The sequence below is a fragment of the Chaetura pelagica genome, unplaced genomic scaffold (assembly GCF_000747805.2).
Source record: "Chaetura pelagica isolate M959 unplaced genomic scaffold, ChaPel_1.0 scaffold74, whole genome shotgun sequence".
NCBI classification, from domain to species: domain Eukaryota; kingdom Metazoa; phylum Chordata; class Aves; order Apodiformes; family Apodidae; genus Chaetura; species Chaetura pelagica.
The window spans coordinates 294,705-317,523 of record NW_009952982.1 but is presented as its reverse complement, the minus strand read 5'-3'; the positions used below and the strand labels follow the sequence as shown (position 1 = coordinate 317,523).

Below are 22,819 nucleotides of genomic sequence, written 5' to 3'. Positions count from 1 at the left end.
GCCATGTTGAGGACACAGTTGAGGAGGGAGAAGAAGCAGGCGAAGGCAGTGGGCTGGTTTTGGCAGTGGAGAGCGTGGAGGACTCTGCTGCAGGCAACTCTGTTGGAGCACTGGTCATCAAGGAAGACAGCTTGGGCCTTAGGGTTGTAGGGGTGGGCTTGAGGCTGGTGGTTGAGGCCAAGGTGGAGAGGACTGTGGAAGTGGCAGCAAGTGGCAGATGGGTGCTGAGCAGGGTGCTGGGAGCAGGCGTAGAGCTGGGATGTGGAGATGTCCTTGCCAGGGGGACTTGGGTGCTGCTAGCAGAGGTGGCCTCTCTGGAAACGGAGGTCTTGGAGGTGCTGCTGGTGGCGGTGGTAGCGGTGGTCTTCTGTGTGGTAAGAGGTGGCACAATGTGTGGCACAGTTGTCATTTTGTGGGTGTAGGCTGTTGGGAGGAAAGCACATGTTGGTTGAGGGTGACCATGTAAGATATGAAGGTGGGTGCTGTGCATATTACTGGCATAGAGTGATAGCTGTAGTGTACAGTCAAGGAAGTCAGGACTGGTTTCTACATATTCTGTGTTTTTTTTTCAAAGATCAATGGGAGGGTCCATGACCCCAAAGATGTCTTATCCCATCCTGCTTCTTTGGGGAATTGCAGGCTTGTGATGGCTCTGAATGATTTCCTTTAGGAATTTATGCCTGTCTCCTTCCTTCGGTAGCTTTTGAGAGGGGAAGTGGTATCTCTGCTTTTGTATGTGTTTCTGTTGGTTCACAGATAGTATATAATTTGCCTGCTGCAGCCTGTGCTGGATAGGATCCAAAGGCGATCTGAGGCTACTGAAGGGACAGTCATTAACCATGCATGACTCTTAGTTCTCTCTTTACCAGAGCACCCACTTGTTAGTATTTTACTAGATGGAGTCTTAGCTCCGGTTGGCTCTCTTACTACAAAGAAAGGGATGAGATAAAAGAATGGTTGAGTCTTGGCAAGTATTCTAGGCAAAGCATGTTGTGGCATCTCCTCAAAGTAGGCAAGACAACCCAGGCATGCAGATTCTGATGGGTGTAAGTGGGAGTACTTTATCCTGGACTTGAGTGTACACCTTCTTGCCCACCCAGGTTCAGCACAGGCCGAACAGATGGCATGTGTTCCAGAGCCAAACCCCTGAAGTGACATGGGAAAAGGATGCAGTCAGGGTTATGTGCAGCCCAGTCTCAGGACCTGCCTGGGTCCCAGGAGTTCCATAGCAAGACCAGTGGGAGTTGAGAAAACATACCAAAACTATATCTTCTGTGGGACATGCTGCTTAGAAGAGAATGATAGGAGCTGGAAGAAGCAGGCTGAACAGCAGGAAGGGCCAGAGGGAGACTTACCAGGATGTGATGGTCTCAACCGTGTCAAGGACACAGTTGAGAAGGGGGAAGAAGCAGATGAGGCTGAGGTGGCAGGTAAAGGGCTTGGAGACATCTTTGTCAGCAGGACTTCTGGGCTGCTGGCAGGGCTGGTCTCTCTTGGGACAGAGGTGCTGCTGGTGGATGTGGCAGGAGTGGTCTTCTGTGTGATTAAATGCTGCACTAGGTGTGACTTTGTTGGTATTCTGTGGGTCACAACTACATAGAGAAAAGCACAGGTTTATTTAGGATGGTAGGGCAAGAGGGGAAGGCAAAGGAAGCAATTCCCAGGCAGAATCACCAGGAATGGGGATGGGGGTAAGAAAGGCAGGATCTGACCCTACTGAGTTGAAGTGGGCAAGATGGACAAATGGACCAATGGCTACCCATCAAAAAAAAAATAGGGCAAGAACTGAGCCTGAAGGGTGCACTCTGACAATTCAGCACCCCCTTCCTCTTCCTGGAGCTCCTGAGGCAAGAAGAGCCTCTCTGGATGTGTACATCTCCCCTCCAAGGCATTCAAGACTGGGCAAGAACATCATCTATGAAAGCTGGGGTCAGTGAAGTAGAGTCTAAGGCCAAAGATATCTTTCAACTTCCTCTTACTCACCTACTGGGAGTTGGTGGGACAGAGGGGTTTCTTGGGTTCCCTCACTCTCTGTAAAGTAAGGAAGAATAGATATTAGTAACAGCTGGGAGCCGGTAAGGTTCCTAATTAAAGTGGGTTGTGATACTTCTGCAGAGGAAGCTGTAAGTATTGGCACAAGTAGACAAAGATGTGTGCAACCCAACAGTACTTTGTGGGAGATACATGTACTGGAAGAGAGTATGCACCTGCCTTCCCACTACACTAGACTTCACCCTGCACACTGTTCTCAGCCTCTGGTGTCAGTTGCTAACCTAGTAATTCCCATGGCCGTACAGACTCAGAGATTGTCCTTTTTGGCATATGGAGTAGCTGACATCCCAAAGGATGATTTCCTTTTTTTTAACATTTCTTTTCAGGAGAATCTGTTACTATTACTATGGGGAACACATCTGTGAATTTTCAAAAACAGGCTTCAAAGCATGGAGATTTTGCCTAAATTTGGAGAAAGTGTAGAGTATGGCCTTGAATAGAAATGTTAGGTTTAAGATGATATTTGGATGTCATATACTTTCTCCATTAGCAAGATGCACAAATTTCCTAGACAAAGCTGCTGCACAAAGCTTGTTTGATTATGCTTTGGAGCCTGCTTATATAGTTAGTTAATAGGTTGGGTGCTCCTTGGATATGACTGCATAACCAGTGGAAAAGAGGCTGAAGCTGAGCTAATAAATCCAACTGGAGCTGAGCTGACTCACTGCTTAAAAAATTCTGCTGTGTTTCTCAGCTGATTCACACAAGTGGTTTGGTTGTATTTTTAAATGACTGTCTATATCCTTTCTTTTTCTACATAATGTCAATCTGCAGTTCTGAGCATTTCTGGTTTACAAAACTCCCTTCTGGAAGCCTGCTTCATGCTTTGGAGTCTTATGCTTGGATGTTGAGAGAGCTTGCAATGCTTTCCTAGTGGAGCAACTATCTCAACTGTGTATACAGTAGGTTCAGCATGATTTATTTTACACAGTAACACTAAAAACCTACCAGTTGTTGACTTCATTGTGAGATGAGGTGATGCTGATGAAGATCTTGGAACTGTGATTTTTGAGGTTATTGTTGGATTTGTAGTCTCAGGAGATATAATAGCTGCAGAAGAAGAAATACTAGGTACTTTCAGTAGAGGACTTGTGGTAGAGCTTCTTGTTACTTTAGGCTGCACTGTTGTGAAAAAGAAGAAAAATATAAAAATTGAAGGACAAAAAATAGCTCATTGCAATGTATTTATAATGCGCCTATGTAAACTGAAAATTATTTTGAAGTAAAAGTACTATATTAATAACTAGTAGTTATTAATAACTATTAGTAGTAACTACTGTTAAAAAACATTACCTATTAGCCTAAACATTTGAGAGAAGTTATGTCTAATCCTTTGCTATTATGTGAGTGAATACATTAAATAGTTCATGCAAAAGTGTTACACATAATTCTTAATCACTTTAAAGCAAATTTGGCATACATACTTATGCATAGCAGCAAAGATGGAATTGCATTTTATTATTCAGACAGTCAACTGTGTAACTTTTTCCCAATACCATTAGTCTTCATATAAATAAGCAAAATTTCTAACAAAGATCAGTGCAATATAGATTCCTTTCCTGGATCAGGCTGTAGGGCTTTGGTAGACTCAGTCATACATTTCCTTGAAGGACTTCTGCAATGGTCAAAGTGTTATATGGCCAGTCACCACTATGAACTGTGATGAAATTTTGTGGGATTTTGTACATCATATAATAGTTTGTATTGGTAGGGACCTTTAAAGGTCATCTAGTCCAACTCCCTGCAATGGACAGGGACATCTTCAACTAGATCATGGAGCACTGAGGACTGCAGAACTGGCTGCAGTACTGCAGGTGGGGTCTCACCAGAGTGGAATAAAAGGGCAAAATTACCTCCTTCTACCTGCTGGCCCATGCTTCTTTGATGCAGCCCATGATACAGTTGTTTTTGTGGGCTTCAAGCACACAAGGATGGCTTACATTCAGTTTTTCATCCACTAGTACCCCCAGCTCCTTCTCCACAGGGCTGTTCTCAATCCCTTCATCCCCCAGCCTGAATTGATACAGGTGCAGAACCTTGTGCTTGGCCTTGCTGAACCCCATGAGGTTCACCTGGGCCCACTTCTTGAGTTTGTCCAGGTTCCTCTGAACAGCATTCTGTTCCTCAAGTGGCTCAGCTGCACCACTCAGCTTGATGTCATCCATGAACTTGCTGAGGGTGCACTTAATCCCACTGTTTATGTCACTGATGAAGATATTAAACAGTACTGGTCCCACTACAGACCTGTGATTCCATTGTTCACCAGAAACAAGACAGAAGTCCTTATTCACTAACAAAGATACTTCAATATTGTTATTTGGAAGTGCCTAAGTATACTCAGGATACACTGTTCTCTCAGTTTTGTTGTGTTGGGGGTTTTTTGTTTGTTTTTTTCTTTAGATGTCTAACAAATATTTATCTGAATTTTTTTTGTGGTAATTATGATACCAAGTTACTTCTAAGGGATGTGGAACTGGTAACAATACTATATGATGCAAAAACATTTATGAGGTACTGCTTACCTCATAAACACAAACCAGGACACATATCAGTATGTAAGTACTAGTTTGTCAACTACATAAACTAACCTGTTGAAGGTGGAGATGCTTCAGGTGTGGTACTAGTGCTTTCATCGCCTGTTGAGTAAAGGTTATGTTTGTGAATTAAAGCATATTAAAATATTCCAAATACAGCAAATTTCAGATTGAATTAAGAGGATTGTGTTCATCAGTGAGATATTCCTGGAAATGCTTAATATTACAGATTTCAGTAGTAAACTTCACATTAAAGGAATTAAACAAAGACCATGGAATTAATACATCTCAGATTAATAATGAACACAAGTAGGTTTTTGGTAACTTTCTTTTGATTTTTATGCTTAAGGGCACCTCACTTTCCAGGGATAAGGGAAAAGTGAATAGAGATCTCTAGCTGAGATCCTAATGACATAAGATAGAATTCTTTAATATGAGAAAAATTGTACTTGAATTATTTACATTGGCATTAAAATACAAACTATGCAGTTAGTCTATCCAAAACATTGTTAAATAAAGGTAGGTTTTCAAAGAAGTAAACCATATGGTAATAAACTTGAAGTTAAAGTAATTTAAAAAATATATATCTAAAAAAGATATTTGCTAAGTTGAGTCCATTAGCTAGGTATCTTCTATATGTTATCTTTTTTAATGAAAGGTGATGAATATACCCAAGAAGCACAGATCTGATGAGGCAGGCCCTCACGCAGATCAGAACACCAATACACCTTCAGGAAGACTCACATTTTGAAAAGTATTCACATATACAATGAGCATAACTTTCCAATGTTGCTAATTAAAATCAATCGAGATCATCCAACTTCACTATAGCATTCCCTACCCTAATCCTTCTTTTAATTAGTTTTTAATTCCCTTATTTACAAAACTGGAGTAACCTGAAGACTATCAGGAAAGACTATAGAGCATTGAGAGAGGTGGTGAAGGGCTCGAGCACAGGTAGTGTTTTCATCAGTCCTTCCAGGTAAATGGAAGGGCCTGGAAAAGATGGGCCTAACTGGAAAAGTCAACAAAAGGTTACAGGAGTGGTGCTTCAGTTACAGGGCTTCAGTTCCATAGACCACAGGACCAATTTTGAAAAACCTGGTCTCTTGGAGGCTGATGGGCTTCACTTGTCTGAGAAAGGGAGAGAATCTTTGGCCAGAGGCTGGACAATTTAGTTAGGAGGGCTTTAAACTGGTGAAGCTGGGGGAGGGAACCCTCAACTTATCCCACACCCATCACCTTGAGGACAGAGCCAGTAACAGATGCCCTGGCCCTGCAGGAGGATTGAAGGACAACAGGAAAGCATCTGAACTGCAAAATGTAAACCATGCCAGCATGACTGCTTTGAAGGGGGCCCATCTTAGTTGCCTCTTTGTGAATGCATGAAATTTTGTGGGATTTTGTACATCATATAATAGTTTGTATTGGTAGGGACCTTTAAAGGTCATCTAGTCCAACTCCCTGCAATGGACAGGGACATCTTCAACTAGATCATGGAGCACTGAGGACTGCAGAACTGGCTGCAGTACTGCAGGTGGGGTCTCACCAGAGTGGAATAAAAGGGCAAAATTACCTCCTTCTACCTGCTGGCCCATGCTTCTTTGATGCAGCCCATGATACAGTTGTTTTTGTGGGCTTCAAGCACACAAGGATGGCTTACATTCAGTTTTTCATCCACTAGTACCCCCAGCTCCTTCTCCACAGGGCTGTTCTCAATCCCTTCATCCCCCAGCCTGAATTGATACAGGTGCAGAACCTTGTGCTTGGCCTTGCTGAACCCCATGAGGTTCACCTGGGCCCACTTCTTGAGTTTGTCCAGGTTCCTCTGAACAGCATTCTGTTCCTCAAGTGGCTCAGCTGCACCACTCAGCTTGATGTCATCCATGAACTTGCTGAGGGTGCACTTAATCCCACTGTTTATGTCACTGATGAAGATATTAAACAGTACTGGTCCCACTACAGACCTGTGATTCCATTGTTCACCAGAAACAAGACAGAAGTCCTTATTCACTAACAAAGATACTTCAATATTGTTATTTGGAAGTGCCTAAGTATACTCAGGATACACTGTTCTCTCAGTTTTGTTGTGTTGGGGGTTTTTTGTTTGTTTTTTTCTTTAGATGTCTAACAAATATTTATCTGAATTTTTTTTGTGGTAATTATGATACCAAGTTACTTCTAAGGGATGTGGAACTGGTAACAATACTATATGATGCAAAAACATTTATGAGGTACTGCTTACCTCATAAACACAAACCAGGACACATATCAGTATGTAAGTACTAGTTTGTCAACTACATAAACTAACCTGTTGAAGGTGGAGATGCTTCAGGTGTGGTACTAGTGCTTTCATCGCCTGTTGAGTAAAGGTTATGTTTGTGAATTAAAGCATATTAAAATATTCCAAATACAGCAAATTTCAGATTGAATTAAGAGGATTGTGTTCATCAGTGAGATATTCCTGGAAATGCTTAATATTACAGATTTCAGTAGTAAACTTCACATTAAAGGAATTAAACAAAGACCATGGAATTAATACATCTCAGATTAATAATGAACACAAGTAGGTTTTTGGTAACTTTCTTTTGATTTTTATGCTTAAGGGCACCTCACTTTCCAGGGATAAGGGAAAAGTGAATAGAGATCTCTAGCTGAGATCCTAATGACATAAGATAGAATTCTTTAATATGAGAAAAATTGTACTTGAATTATTTACATTGGCATTAAAATACAAACTATGCAGTTAGTCTATCCAAAACATTGTTAAATAAAGGTAGGTTTTCAAAGAAGTAAACCATATGGTAATAAACTTGAAGTTAAAGTAATTTAAAAAATATATATCTAAAAAAGATATTTGCTAAGTTGAGTCCATTAGCTAGGTATCTTCTATATGTTATCTTTTTTAATGAAAGGTGATGAATATACCCAAGAAGCACAGATCTGATGAGGCAGGCCCTCACGCAGATCAGAACACCAATACACCTTCAGGAAGACTCACATTTTGAAAAGTATTCACATATACAATGAGCATAACTTTCCAATGTTGCTAATTAAAATCAATCGAGATCATCCAACTTCACTATAGCATTCCCTACCCTAATCCTTCTTTTAATTAGTTTTTAATTCCCTTATTTACAAAACTGGAGTAACCTGAAGACTATCAGGAAAGACTATAGAGCATTGAGAGAGGTGGTGAAGGGCTCGAGCACAGGTAGTGTTTTCATCAGTCCTTCCAGGTAAATGGAAGGGCCTGGAAAAGATGGGCCTAACTGGAAAAGTCAACAAAAGGTTACAGGAGTGGTGCTTCAGTTACAGGGCTTCAGTTCCATAGACCACAGGACCAATTTTGAAAAACCTGGTCTCTTGGAGGCTGATGGGCTTCACTTGTCTGAGAAAGGGAGAGAATCTTTGGCCAGAGGCTGGACAATTTAGTTAGGAGGGCTTTAAACTGGTGAAGCTGGGGGAGGGAACCCTCAACTTATCCCACACCCATCACCTTGAGGACAGAGCCAGTAACAGATGCCCTGGCCCTGCAGGAGGATTGAAGGACAACAGGAAAGCATCTGAACTGCAAAATGTAAACCATGCCAGCATGACTGCTTTGAAGGGGGCCCATCTTAGTTGCCTCTTTGTGAATGCACAGAGCATGGAAATAAACAAGAGGAACTGCAGATGTGAGCATGCCTGCAGGGCTATGATGTTATTGGTATCACTGAGATGTGGTGGGATGACTCCTGTGACTGGAGTGTGGGGATGATTGGATACCAGCTGTTTAGGAAGAACAGGCAGAGCAGAAGAAGAGGGGGTGTCTCCTCTGCATCGATGACCAGCTGGAGTCCCTGGAGCTTTACCTGGGGATGGAAGAGAAGTTGACTGAGACCTTATGGGACAGGGTTAAAGGGAAGACAGGGGCAGGAGATATCATAGTGCAGGTCTGCTACAGGCCACCCAACCAGAATGATTAAGAGGATGAGGCTCTCTATAGACAGACAGGAACAGTTTCACTCTCACAAACCCTGGTTCTCATGGAGGATTTCAACCACCCTGATACCTGCTGAAGGGACAACACAGCAAAGCAGCAGCAATCCAGGAAGTTCCTGGAGTGCATTGATGGCAGCTTCCTCCTTTAAATGGTAGAGGGATCAACAATGCTATGCTGGACCTTGTTCTTACCAACAGAAATGGGCTGGTTGATGATGTGAAACTTAAAGGGAGACTAGGCTGCAGTGACCATGACCTGGTTGAATTAAGGGTCCTTAGGGCAGCGAGGAAGGAGCAAAGCAAGCTCACTACCCTTGATCTCAAGAGAGCAGATTTTGGTCTCTTCAAGGATCTGCTTGGCCAGGTACTGTGAGGCAAAGCCCTGGAGGGGAGCCCAGGTATGCTGATCCATATTCAAGGATCACCTTCTCCATGCCCAGGAGCTGTGTCCCAGTGAAGAGGAAGGCAGGCAGGAGAGCCAGGAGGCCTGTATGGTTGAGCAAGGAGCTCCTGGACACAGTTAAATGTAAAAGCAAGGTTTACAGAGAGCAGAATCAGGGGGGTAATACAGACAAATGGACAGAGAAGCAATGAATCAGGTAAGGAAGGCCAAATCATGGAGGGAATTGAACCTGGCTAGGGATGCTAAGGGCAACAAGAAAAGTTCTATGGGTATGTCAGCAATAAGAGGAAGACAAAAGAAAATGTGGACCCACTTCAGAAGGAAACTGGAGACCTGGTCATGCAGGACATAGAGAAGGCTGAGGTACTCAGTGACTACTTTGCCTCAGTCTCCACCAGCAAAGGCTCTGATCACAACATCCAAGTTAGAGAAGGCAAAGACATGAACTGTGAAAAGGAAGATCTCCCCACTGTAGGCAAAGAGCAGGTTCGTGACCATCTGAAGGACATGAAAGTATACAAGTCCACGTGACCTGATGGGAGTAATCCATGGCCCCTAAAGGAACTGGCTGATGAAGCTGCAAAGCCATTGTCCATCATATTTGAAAAAAATTGGTAGTCTGGCTAAGTTTCTACTGACTGGAAAAGGGAAAACATAACTCCCATTTTTAAAAAGGGGAAAAAGGAAGACATAGGGAACTAGAGGCAGTCAGTCTCACCTCTGTGCAAGATCATGGAGCAGGTCCTCCTGAAAGCTCTGCTAAGACACATGGAAAACTAAGGGGTGTTTGGTGACAGACAACATGGCTTCAGCAAGGGCAAATCCTGTCTGACTGATTTGGTGGCCTTTTATTATGGAGTGGTAGCATCAGTGGACAAAGAGCAAACATGTTTATCTACCTGGACCTGTGCAAAGCTTTTGACACTATTCTGCACGACATCCTGGTATCTAAACTGGAATGATCTGGATTTGATGGATGGACGACTTAATAGGTAAGTAGTTGGCTGGATAGTTGCACTCAAAGATCAATGGCTTGATATCCAGATATAGAATGGTGACCAGTGCTGTTCCCCCAAGGTTGGTACTCAGACCAGTGCTATTTAATGTCTTTGTCAGTGACATGGAGAGTGGTATTGAGAGCACCCTCAGCAAGTTTGCTCATGACACCAAACTGGTGGTGAGGTTGATGTGCTGGAGGAAAGGGATGCCATCCAGAGGGACCTTGACAGGATTGAGAGGTGGGCTCCTGCCATCTTCATGAAGTTCAACAAGGCCAAGTGCAAGGTTCTGCACCTGGCTTGAGGCAATCCCATGCACAAATATAGACTGAGTGGAGAATGGATTCAGAACAGCCCTGAGGAGAAGCACTTGGGGCTGATGGTGGCCGAGAAGCATAACATGGGCCAACAATGTGTGCTTGCAGCCCAGAAAGCCAACTGAGTCCTGGGCTGCATCAGAAGAACTGTCCCCAGCAGGTAAAGGGAGATTATTTGCCCCATGTACTTCACTCTCATGAAACCCCACCTGGAATACTGTGTCCAGTTCTGGGTCCACCAACATAAGAAGGATATAGAGCTCCTGGACCAAGTCCAGAGGAGGGCCATGAAGGTGATGAGAGGGCTGGAGCACCTCTCCTGTGAAGACAGGCTGAGAGAGTTGGGGTTGCTCAGCCTGGAGAAGAAAAGGTTCCAGGGAGACTTAGAGTACTTTCCAGTACCTGAAGGGGCCACAGGAAAGCTGGGGAGGGACTTTTTACCAGGGTGTGTAGTGATAGGACAAGGAGGATCAAAACTGTAAGAGGGAGATTTAGCTTAGACAGTAGGAGGAAATGCTTCATTATGAAGCTGGTGAGACACTGGAACAGGTTGCCCAGGGAAGCTGTGGAAGCCCCATCCCTCGAAGTGTTCAAGGCCAAGTTGGACGGGGATCTGTGCAACCTGATCTAGTGAGAGGTGTCCCTGCCAGTGCCGGGGCATTGGATCTCAATGATTTATAAGGTCCCTCCCAACTCAAACCATTCCATGATTCTATGAAATGGAAGGTTTTGCATACTAGCAGTACAATAATATGGTTATTTAAAATGAAAGTTATGTTTGGGTGAGCACTCATTAGTAATTGAGAACTACTAGGAAAAAATACTTTCTTTGAGAATACACAAATGTTTTAGTATAATTTTCCAGTCACTTTAGAGAAACAGAATGAGTACATAGGTTGTTGCTTACCACATGGCATACATCTTTCCTTCTCGTAGTCAAAGTATTCATTATGAGAGCAGTTGTAACAGCCTGAAGAAAGTAGAAGAGAAGTTTGTCTTATATTTCTCAGAGAATAGCATTTAATGTGCAGTGTTTATAATCTAATGTCTTTAACTTCTGTTATTAAAAATTGTATTGATTGCAACATCACCTATACAGGGTAAGCATTTCCAATGTCATCCTCATGACATATGAATTTGTCTGATAAAAATATTAACTGCTCTCTCCACACTTTCTTACCTAAGTGCAGCGTATTCTTTCGATTTAGTGCAAGTCAGAATTTCTCTTCAGGATAGGCAGAGCTCAAGATAAAGCTAGATGCAGTACAGGTACTGAATTTTTATATATTTGGAACAGCTGTAGTTGGATCAGCAAAACTGCTTCAAAGATAGCATCAGTTAGAATACTACTATTTAACTGTGGTATGACTGAACAAAAAAAACAATTGACAATAATTACTGTTGCTGTTTCCTGGTTTACACTAGTATAGGCTATTACCTTCAATGTTGACGTATTTGTAGTTTTGATTTGGACAATTACAAGGCCTGTAATGCCAGATGCAGTTCTCATTGTTGTAGCCATATGAATAAACATCACCACTTCCTGTTTTTTTGTGAGAATTATAATACTCACAATAGACAGCTAAAAAAGGTAGAAGCAAGAGAGCAATCAGAATTTTTCAAATTAATGGCATGTTATTTTCAAACCACTAAAGGGAGGACAAAATTCATAAACAGTTTGAATAAAAAATTTTGTCACTGAAGTTGCTAGCTTCTGATGTAAATTGCCATTTATGCTCCAGTGAAGTTAGTTTCTTTTTTGCAAATGCACTATACAGGCATTTTAACAATTATTAATGTATAACATAGCGAAAGGTTGAAAAGAAACCACCAAAGATGACAACATTAGTGCTGATTTATAACACACTTATCCTCATTTTTTCCTCCATATGTGGTGTTCTGAAAGACCTTGATATCTGTTTCCTGTTTTAATGTGTTGCAGCCAACACAACTGTCTTTCTTTTCTTGACATCCACACAAAAGACTATTTCATCATTGCTAAAATAAAACATACTTTTTTACAATTTCATGCTCCCTCTGCTGACAAACTGACAGCTCACTATCCTGTAGCAGCAGGAGAAACAGTCTGCCTTCTGTGATCACAGTATTTTCTCTCTCATTACTCCATGATGAAAAGAGAAATAATATTTTGGTTAATTTAGTACAAATGAAAACTATGGAGTTCAAAACCTGGGTGACTGAAGTAAACTGTTTGCCCTTAGAGAAAATGCAACTTAGGTGAGGCTTATTAAGCCATTACATATGTTGTCATATTGATATACTCGCAGTAACAATAATACCCTCTTAAACCTGTTTAGAGAGAGCTTAAAGAAACTTACGGCAGAACTCAGGGGTCCTCCAGTCAATGCAGATGCCTTTATCTAAGCATGCCAGGGCATACACTGCAATGGCATCACACATGCATTCACAGTCCCCTCCAATGTCACAACCACAAGAGTCTCGAACACAGGCTTCGTAGTAGGGCACACGGTTCACCTGCATTGGAAAATAAAGTAACACATTTCCTAGGATTCTTTTGTGCCTATTTGCTAAGCAAGTGTTTTTCCCTGGATTGAACAATACATGTTCCATTACATGAGAGTGAAAAGTATTTCCTCTGAACACTTATCAAAGCAATTACAGTACCACTTCATAGGATTCTTTATAGCAAGAATGTAGGTGTCTCCTCATCAACAAAACAAACTGATTCTGGTTTGCCAGATAAGTATTTCTAAATTCATACTAGTCCTGAATATATTCTGTTTAGTCAGCTAAAAAATCCCCCAAATCCATACACCTGTTCAGGCACAAGTTTGTCAGCTGTATGCCTTCCATAGATATGCATGAGCTCTGCAACATTATCCACATTGGTCACTTGTTTTCACCTACTGAATGCAGAGATTTTCCTTCAGAAGGCCTGGTTCTGATAAACCTTGCAATATTTTCATTTCTACAAAGTGAGGAGCTTAAAACAAACAGGATAGTTGATGATACCTTGCTCTTAGGCTGATCTACATCTCTTAAGTACTGCTGGTCAATAACTGGTGAGAACAAGGGTTTTCAGGCTTTTCTAAGTTTGATTTTCTAGTAAAGGCTAAATGGTTTCAAAAGAGTAAGCAGTGACTTGATCGGTATCAGGCATCTTCAATAGACTGCCTAATTTCTGATACTTAAGTCTTCATTATTTTTTTCACTCTAATAATTTTAACTAAGCAGTCAATGCCATACTTAGCTTTTGTTCTTACAAAAGGGCTGGTGAAGTACAAACAAGAAAGGATGACGATTAACATAAATGAAAGCCATAACATTTAATATATAAAATAAAAAAATTAATAAAATTAAAATTAAAATTTAATATATATTTTATTAAAATGTTTTTTGGGGAAATGAAGATCAGGCGTTGGAGTGTGGGCATTTTGGAAGAATACAGGTTATGCCTCTAAATAAAAAGGAGAACAAATCAACTCTTACCTTATTGTGACAGGCAGAAAAGACTTGGCTGTTGATGATGGAACACGTCTTTTCTGCCCATGCTTTACGATAAGGGTTCTTGCTGCAGGGGTCCACTACAAAGTAGACATCCCCACAGAGAGGATTCTCTCTCCAAGAATTTACAAACTCCAATTCATTTGAGGCCACGTATTTGCTTCGAGTTTCAAAGTCATCCTTCATATTGCCGTTATAGTTCCCACACAAACCGCATAGAGTTTCCTAGATTAAATCAAAACAGCAATGTCAGTTCAGTCAGCTGCAGTTACTCGCCTTCCCTTTTGATAACAGTTTCTTCCCTTTTGACAATTTCCTGTTTTTTAGTAGTGAGTGTGATCTACAGATACTCTCTCATGCATTCTAGTGTCTTGCACATGAGATTCAGTTCATCAGTGGATGAATGTGTAAAATTGTAAACTTTCATTGTTAGAGATCAAATTCAACTATGCAGTTGTATAAAATACAAGCATTATCTAAAAAAAATCCCAAGTGTAGTACACTACACTTGATGATCACTTAAATGATGATCACTTAAAAATGATGATCACTTAAAAATCGGCCTCTAGTGAAAATCTATGCTGTTTTGGAGATAATTATGTGAGTGAATTGCTAGTAGCATCTCAAAGAGTCAAGATAACTGTCATCAAATGTACAGTTCAATCAGAATTGAAGGACAGTTTACTGAGAAAGTTATTTTGCAATACCTGTGATTCTCTGGAGATCTTGATGAAAAAATTCATGTGCTTATTCCAGATGAGGGTCATGTTGTATTTTCCTGGGATAATAATGTCAAACATCAGGTGAAGGGCATTATTTTTCACCTTATATTGTACTCCAGGATTTTCCCCAGAAATACTGAAAGTTTCATCTCGCAATATAAACGTCAAATTCTGGAAGAAAATTTATCTGGATGTTATAACTTACCAAGTTTCTGTATTTTCCTTATTCTGTGCCACACTGCTGAAGATCAGATGCTGTGCTACTGTGGACTATCATGACATTCCCACTTATTTTTGAAAAGTCATGGCAGTTAGCTGAAGTCCCCAAAGACTGGAAAAAGGGAAGCATTGCACCCGTTTTTAAAAACAGTAGAAAGGAGGACTGTTGGAATTACCTATCAGTTTCACCCCTGTGCCTGGGAAAACCATGGAACAGATCCTCCTAGAAATTAAGCCAAGGCACAGGGAGGAGAAGGAGGTGATTTGAGACAGCCAGAATGGCTTCATTAAGGGAAGTCCTACCTGACTAACCTGGTGGCCTTCTATGATGGAGTGACTACATCAGTGGACAAGGGAAAAGCAGTGGATGTCACCTATCTGGATTTCTGTAAGGCCTTTGACACAGTCCCCCACAACATCCTTCTCTCTAAATTGGAGAGATATGGATTTGGTGTATGGTCTGTTCAGTGGATAAGGAATTGGCTGGGTAGTTGCAGTCAGAAAGCAGTGGTAAAGAGCTCAAAGTCCAGATGGAGATCACTAATGAGTGGTGTCCTCAGGGGTCTCTACTGGGACCAATACTGTTTAATATCTTAATCAGCGACAGACAGTGGGATTAAGTTCTATGATTTTATTTTACAAGGCTTTTTTCTCGCCCGGAATTATTTTGTATGCATGTGTAAAACTTTACAGTAAACAAAAATATCTGTCATTATTCCATCTTCACTGTTACGTGTGCTAGCAGTCCCAACTTAATTTTGTGGAAATAATACATCTACATTCAGCCAGCAGAGTAGAAGAAGTATGTTTTAATGTATTCCTAAGAATAATTCAAAAGTTACAGGGAAAATAATTCCAGTCTTGAACTCTATGACTATCTCCCACTCTCATGTGTACTCTTACTTTACTTCTCTCATGCTGCTGTGTTTCAATGTCTAGATAACCAACAGAAAGGTTTGTCTGGAGCATGCACTTATGAAACTGGATCCTAGGCAAACAAACTTTTTCACCACACCACTGACTAGCTGAAACTGCTGATACCACTGGGCATTATTGTCCCATAGAACCGAGAACAATTACACTTATCTAATTCTAGAAGCTGTCACACAGCAGTAGGAAGGAGGACAGCTGCTCATTGCTGTAGTTTCAGGGATTTATCTTGGATAACATCTGGATGTATTTTGAATTGCAGATATTACCTCTACTTAGAGAAATTTGGAGAGAATTTGCTCCTCATTCATGATGAGACTTCCTGAATTTTGTACTATTATTTTCCTGAGTTTGGTGGGGGATGGCAGGGAGGAAATAAAATCTCCCTTGGCCGAGCAATTCACTGCCGACTCAATAAAGTTCAAAATTCTACAGCTTCTACACAAGCAAGAAGTTTTGGGACTGAAACATTGACATGAGAATTGAAAAAAAACCCCAAACATCTGATGGCAATTCCTACTAAAACTGAAGTTCTAGATTTGACATATAATTTCACTACAAGACATCACTGCAAAGACACAAATAAAGCTCCCAAAAAAAGAAGCAAACAGGGGCTTACAATAGTTACTGAGGTGGATAACAGTAGAATGAAGATCTTACCCCAAGGTAAATGCTGATGGATCTGGAGCATGTAACACCTGATTTCCCACAGATTACATTCTCAGTAACAATTTTGAAAAAGGAAACAGGTCTACTAACACTGCAGCCATCCTAAAAAAAACCCAGCAAAACCAACACAAATTACAAAAAGCACAAAACCCCAGTAGACTCTGTAACTGGATCCTTCAATCTTAAAAGACAGAAGCATAGAAAAGTAAAATTTAAGCATGTCATGACTCAAATTCTACCTGTTTTGGGAGGTGATGACCTGGTAGTCAAACCAACATAACTTCCTGAAATATATAGTTGGTTGCTATGGAATAGATACATATCAGTGTCTATTTAAACATGTTATTAAATCTAAAATTGGTTATAATAGCTTAAAAATCCCTGTGTTTTGAGAAGTAGAGTAATTTAATCTTAAGTATTGAAATAAGGAAAATATATAAAAGCACATTAAGTGTTCATAAAGATTCAGTGCGCACTATTGGTTTTAGATACTGCCTAGAATATTTTCACTAGCCATTTAAATAATGCTATTTCTTGATGCTAAATACTGCCAAAATAAGCAGCAAAGAGGCAGATTACCATAGCTAATATGTATTCACAGTTGCCATCAAACACAAAACGTTGTCCATCAAAAGTGGTGATGTGGCCTTCTCCATAGAGATTACATGTTGAGGAACACTTTGATTTCTGAACACATTTCCATTTGCCTTTTGTGCAAGTGCTAGGAGTGAGAAGAGAAACCATACTCAGGTTTCAAAGAAATACCACCTTAACCTGCTGCTTTTTTATTCATGCACCTTTATAGATCAGATGTCTATTGAACTGACTTGTGTACAATGTGACCTACTTAAAATTAATAAAAGAAACATAACTAAAAGTTGTGGACTTCCTAGAAAATAAAGTAAATTTTGGTGTGGGGCTTGGTTTTTTTAAATGAAAAAAATACAAAACTTATTTATGTTTGCTTTCAATGAGAACAGATGTCACTGTTCTGTGTATGTTGGGGAGTGGTGGTCTTTTTTTAATTTTAATTCGTAACTGGAAAGGAAATAAATTACTTTGAGAATGCTGCTAATGGAAACAATCTTTTATGGAGGTTGCTTTTATCTACAGAAAAGAAGGAAGATTCTGCCCTCGTCTTTATTTAAGTGTTAATCCTTGACCTTACATAAATAACAGTTACAGGTCCTACTGGATGCTCTTATTGCTCGATATATATATGGCAGAAATTATCCTTGAAGCCAATACCATGACTCTTTTATCTATATATATATGTCATATGCTGAACTTCTCTTTATCAACTCTGTGCTTTGTCACTGTATTCCTTCCATTCAGCTTTCCTACTCTCCTGTCAACTAAGTGCTTTTGTTCTGTAGTTGTAAAGTTTAGCGAAACAGAGGTTCTGCAATGGAAAACTCTGTGATTCTTACCAGATCTCACATTCAGTTTGGATCTGTTCACCTTTACCATAAGCAAGACCACCATATTCACATGGACACTCCTCAGCTGGAACACACACGCCATCAAGATTTTCATATAGCCCATCAGCACAGACACAGCCTGATTCGCATTTAGTGGGTATCTGGTAGAGATCAAGACATTGCAAAAATGAAAAAAAAACTGAGATGCTTTTTCCTCTTGTATGTGGATAGTGTCAAGAATCAACCTGTGCTAAGTTCTATTTCTTGCTTTCAGTTTTGTGATTTTCCTTGTGCTAATATACTAGTCAATTGAACTAGTTTCATTAAAGTTGTAAAATGCACTGCTTGTGTGAGATATTAAACATACTTTAAGACTCTGAAAAATTTATATTTCTTGGCTACCAATCTTTCAGACAGAGTACCACAGAAGTTTCTTTATATGAAAGAAGCTTATTACAGTTCTTCCAATTAGTCTGTTTCTGTAATGTGAAGGTGTAAGAAAGCCCTATCAGGATAGACCAGAAGTTCATGTAGCCTAGGTCTCCTGCATTCTGTGACCATCAGCAGCAGATAGTTTGGAAATAATAGAACAGGAAACATAAACCACATATTCTACCAGTTTCCAGCTATGGAGTACATGAGCCAGATGTGATAGCCATGTAGTTAAGAATCTGTAATGGATTTTTGTTTCATTCATTTAATAGAAATTAATTAATCAATTAATGAAATGTAATTATTTACTCATGTATTGAATATATGTAATTTTTTTTGTGTCCACAATCTGTGGAAAGAAGTTTGATGTTTAACTGAATCACATTGAAGAAATATCTCCTTTTATTTCACTAAAAGGAACATAGTCAAGTTCTAAGTAACAACTAGAACATTCTTCCCTTCTCAAGAGGATTAATATTGCAGAGCTGTGAAACTCACACATTCTATTCCAGTAGCCAGCATCTGACAGGTAGGGGCACATGCAGCTCCATACTTGTTTTCTAAACTTTCAGAACATGATAAATACTTCTTAGGAGCTTTACAGCTTTCTAGGAAAAAGGAAGAAAAACAATTTGGAGAGATTGAGAAGTAGCAATTTTACAACATGGGGAAAAAAAACATGTTTCTAAGTAAATAATATCAGACACATACCTGCAGGATTCTGAGGTTTGCCTGTGCAACTTAGCCTCCCATTAACACAGTAGCTAAGGGGAGAAAAAAAAAAGGAATTAAGGAAATTTTAATGCCACTTTCTCCTAAGAAAGAAATGTTTTTAATTTTTTTTTCAAAATTGCTTCACATTCCTAACCATTGGAAAGGTTTCATTTATGTTACTAGTAACTCCTCATCTTTCAAAATGGAAAAAAAGTTAACTTGCCTCTCTTTACTTTTTGTGGAATAGAGTAAGATCAGTTTTGAAAGTGAATAGTACGCCACTTGCTATTATGATGGCCTCAAGTAATTCTTGAGGATTGTATATATCTGTCCAGATGCTATTGACAAAATCTCCTATTAGGAATATACCTATAAATTCCTAATTTCTTCCTTAGCATTTCCAAGCGTAAGGTAAGTAAAATGCTTTTTGTTTCTTTAACAAACTTTGTTTTTCAGGAAAGGGCAAAAAAATGTAAAAAAACGCAAAACCTTTGCTGTTAAAAGTAAAGGAGACTGTACTAGTTTTGGCTGGAATTGAGTTAATTTTCTCTATGTAGCAGCTCAATGGTGATATGTTTTGGAGTTATGATGAAAACAGTGTTGATAATACGATGTTGTTTTAGTTGTTTCTGAACAGTGTCAAGGCCTTCTCTGTTTCTCATGCTGCCCAGACAGTGAGTAGTCTTGGAGCACACTTGAAGGGAGGTTACACAGCCAGGGCAGCTGACCCAAAGTGACCAAAGATATATTCCATACTATAAAATATCATGCTCAGCAAAAAAAAAGCTCAGGGAAAAAAGGAGGCAAGAGGCATACTTGGAGTTATGGTGCTTGTCTTAATTCCTTACTTAGCTTAGATTGCACATACCATGTTGCTTATTAATAATAAAGTTCTTTAACTGTCTCTATCTCAATTCACACATTTTCTTACTTTTGCCCTTCTGATTCACTTCTGCATAGAGCTGAGCTGGACTGAGCCAGTGGCTGTGGTGCTTAAGCTGCTTACTGCCATTAATCCTTCACAGGAATACATGAAGACCCCTCATCTCCATTTTCTCCATCTTTAAACTTGACACTTACCAGGTAATCCCACTAGTTACAGTTGACTGATCAGGCAAGATGTACTTTCTGTTTTCTAAATAGCAGGGACAATGGGATTTAGGAACACACTCATTCTTGTGGTTTAAGTACATCCCTGTGGGACAATGGCAGCCTTCAATAGGGATGTCAGTTGCATGACATTCCAGGGCTCGGTTGGAGAGTGACAAGCATGTCCTGTCACAGGCCTGAGCGTTGTAGCTGAATGTTTGATTGCCAGTACAAGTAATGGCTGTAAAACAAGACAAGAGCGTGTGTTAAACTTCATTTACTTATCTTCTTCCTTGTGAAAGATAACTGTGGTCATAATATGCTGCATATATTGTGTCAACAGCTTCAATGCTTATTGCTTCCTATTGCTTCTCTTCCTGTGGATGTGGAGCCCTAGCAAAAATATTGCAGACCAGGGCTGGACACAAACTAGTTGTTCTGATGTTTTATGAAGATTAAATGTCTTGATGTTTCTTTCTTTATCTTGGAATAAGATAATGCAAAGAGAAGCTTTGCAGAAATACAGATGTATTTTTGAGAACCTGCAAAACCTGTGCCTACGTCTAAGTTATGTAATAGCAAAATCCTATTTGCAATCAACTTTTCCAAGTTCTTTCTCATCTTGTGGTACAATATAGTTTTATGTATCTGTTTATTCCATCACTTCATTATCAAGTCCTGGAAACATCCACATGCTCACCTTGAAGCATATGAGTAATCTTTTTCATGTAGTCTTAAGAAAACACTCCTTTTCTGAAACAGATGAGAAGGGCATTCAGAAGATGGATATCTGTCATACTATTTCTGCCTTCCTGTTCTTATTGCTCACTACTCTTACGTTTTTTTGCACACTGGTTACATATTACTTCTCTATTTATGATTTTGGTTGTGTTATGACACATCAGAGAGGTCAGCAGCTCCTGGGAATATGGCTTTTATACCTGGTGATTGGCCTAGTTGAGCAGTAAGTATCTAATGACTGACAAGTAGTTCTAAACTATGTTCTTTCTTCTACTCAGTTTTGTCATAGGAGAATTAAACATGGGAAATTCTAAACAGAAACAGGGAAATGCATGTGCATGCATTCATCTAATGCCAGACTATTAAGAGCTAGTTTGGCTACTTACTACAATTTTCCATATTGCTTCTCCAATTCTCAAGGATTAAACCCATTGAACTGCATGTTCGTGCATATGATCCCAGAGCAGAACAAATGTAAGGAAAGGTCTCTTCATAATTACAGGCTTGGTAGACACATCTCTGAAAGCCAATGCATGGAGAGTACTCAGTTACTGGGAAGCAGATATTTGGAAGTGCTAAACCCTAGGACAACTTAAAAGATGTGGAAATATGGTGCTTAGGGACATGATTTAGTGATCGACTTGGCAGTGTCAGGTTTACAGTTGGACTTAGCTCCTCCCTTATGAGGAAAGGCTGAGGGAACTGGGTCTCCTTAGCTTGGAGGAGACTGAGGGGTGACCTCATTAATGTTTATAAATATGTAAAGGATGAGTGTCAGGAGGTTGGAGCCAGGCTCTTCTCAGTGATGTCCAGTGATAGGACAAGGGGCAAAGGGGTGCAAACTGGAGCATAAGAGGCTCTATGTAAGCATAAGCAGAAACTTTTTCACTGTGAGAGTAACAGAGTTCTGGAACAGAGAGGTTGTAGAGTCTCCTTCTCTGGAGACATTCAAAACCCACCTGGGTGTGTTCCTGTGTGAGCTACTGTAGAAGATCCTGCTCTGGCAGGGAGGTTGGACTAGATGATCTTTCAAGGTCCCTTTCAACCCCTAACATTCTGTGATTCCGTGTGATTCTAGGCATTGCTGATCCAAATGAGTGGAAAATCATAGATGAGTGCATTCTGGTTCATATTTGGAATCCCTCTGTACAATGGCTGTCATAATTATTTCCTACCTTGTAGAAAGGAATAGGGTTCACCACAGGATGGCATTTCTCAAACACTGTATCCTTCTTGGTAAGAATGGAGCAATGAGTCTCAGCAGATATTTCTAATTAAAGTAAATCATGGACATTAAACAGATAAAAGTTAGGGAAAAGGAATTAAAAAAACCAGCTGGGACACACTACTGCAGTTGAGCTTTTGGCAATAATGGATTGAACAGCAGGACAATTTCTCAACCTGCTAGCTTGCAGACTGTACTTCCATACAAACAGCTCAGTATGGCTTTTTTTTTTTTTCCTGTTTTTTTTGTTTGTTTGTTTTTTTAAGACCAATAGCAATAATTTGAGAAGGCAAAGCCTGGATTTCAGTCACAGTGTTGTCAAGCAAGCCTAAGACAACCATAAACATTGCTATTTCACTGGAAATATCTCCAAAAACTCATAATCTCAATCCCAGATCTCTAGAATGGGATCTGATAAGCTTTCAGTAGGTATGTATTCTAGAAATCAGAAATGTCTTGCTGGTGAGAGTTTGTGATGTTCAATCATCTCAGTCTTTGCTTCTCTCAGACTATCACATTCCTTTGTTCTGGGCCTATGGAAGTGTCAGACAAAGCTAGCTGGAGAGATCAGTTACAAAAGCATCATCTACTTACTGTTCAGTTGACTCAAAGCACAAGGGTCAGTATCTCTCTCTAAAGCCGGATGGCAATTTCCTGCCCTCCAGGAATCTACAAACAGGGATGCTGTCCCTTCAGTGATATCCATGCTAGTCATAAAGTCATCTGTAGTGTCTCCATTGTAATTGCCACACAGACCTAATAACATCAGAAATGCAAGAGATGGCTGAAATGTAAAGAATATATACAGAATAGTGTATGTTTCGTTCTATAATAATGAGAAAATGGATTCAAAAGTTCTACATGGCGTGTCAATGGATACTGT

The 22,819-nt window shown here is 40.1% G+C and overlaps 1 protein-coding gene across 1 annotated transcript in view; it reads right to left on the bottom strand.

The window, feature by feature from the left end:
• Positions 1 to 1,975: 1,975 nt before the first annotated feature.
• Positions 1,976 to 22,819, bottom strand: part of MUC6 (mucin 6, oligomeric mucus/gel-forming) — a 47,180-nt gene continuing 26,336 nt past the window's right edge. Inside the window, exons 17-34 of the mRNA XM_009996436.1 lie at positions 22,531 to 22,692; positions 21,887 to 21,981; positions 21,098 to 21,230; positions 19,962 to 20,211; positions 18,879 to 18,931; positions 18,666 to 18,775; positions 17,745 to 17,896; positions 16,894 to 17,035; positions 16,306 to 16,416; positions 14,482 to 14,667; positions 13,760 to 13,999; positions 12,628 to 12,784; positions 11,727 to 11,870; positions 11,196 to 11,258; positions 6,898 to 6,945; positions 4,641 to 4,688; positions 3,001 to 3,174; positions 1,976 to 2,031 (exon numbers count right to left, since the gene is read on the bottom strand). Coding sequence (XP_009994738.1) covers positions 1,976 to 2,031; positions 3,001 to 3,174; positions 4,641 to 4,688; positions 6,898 to 6,945; positions 11,196 to 11,258; positions 11,727 to 11,870; positions 12,628 to 12,784; positions 13,760 to 13,999; positions 14,482 to 14,667; positions 16,306 to 16,416; positions 16,894 to 17,035; positions 17,745 to 17,896; positions 18,666 to 18,775; positions 18,879 to 18,931; positions 19,962 to 20,211; positions 21,098 to 21,230; positions 21,887 to 21,981; positions 22,531 to 22,692 — 2,324 coding nt within the window. The remainder of the gene's footprint in view (positions 2,032 to 3,000; positions 3,175 to 4,640; positions 4,689 to 6,897; positions 6,946 to 11,195; positions 11,259 to 11,726; positions 11,871 to 12,627; positions 12,785 to 13,759; positions 14,000 to 14,481; positions 14,668 to 16,305; positions 16,417 to 16,893; positions 17,036 to 17,744; positions 17,897 to 18,665; positions 18,776 to 18,878; positions 18,932 to 19,961; positions 20,212 to 21,097; positions 21,231 to 21,886; positions 21,982 to 22,530; positions 22,693 to 22,819) is intronic.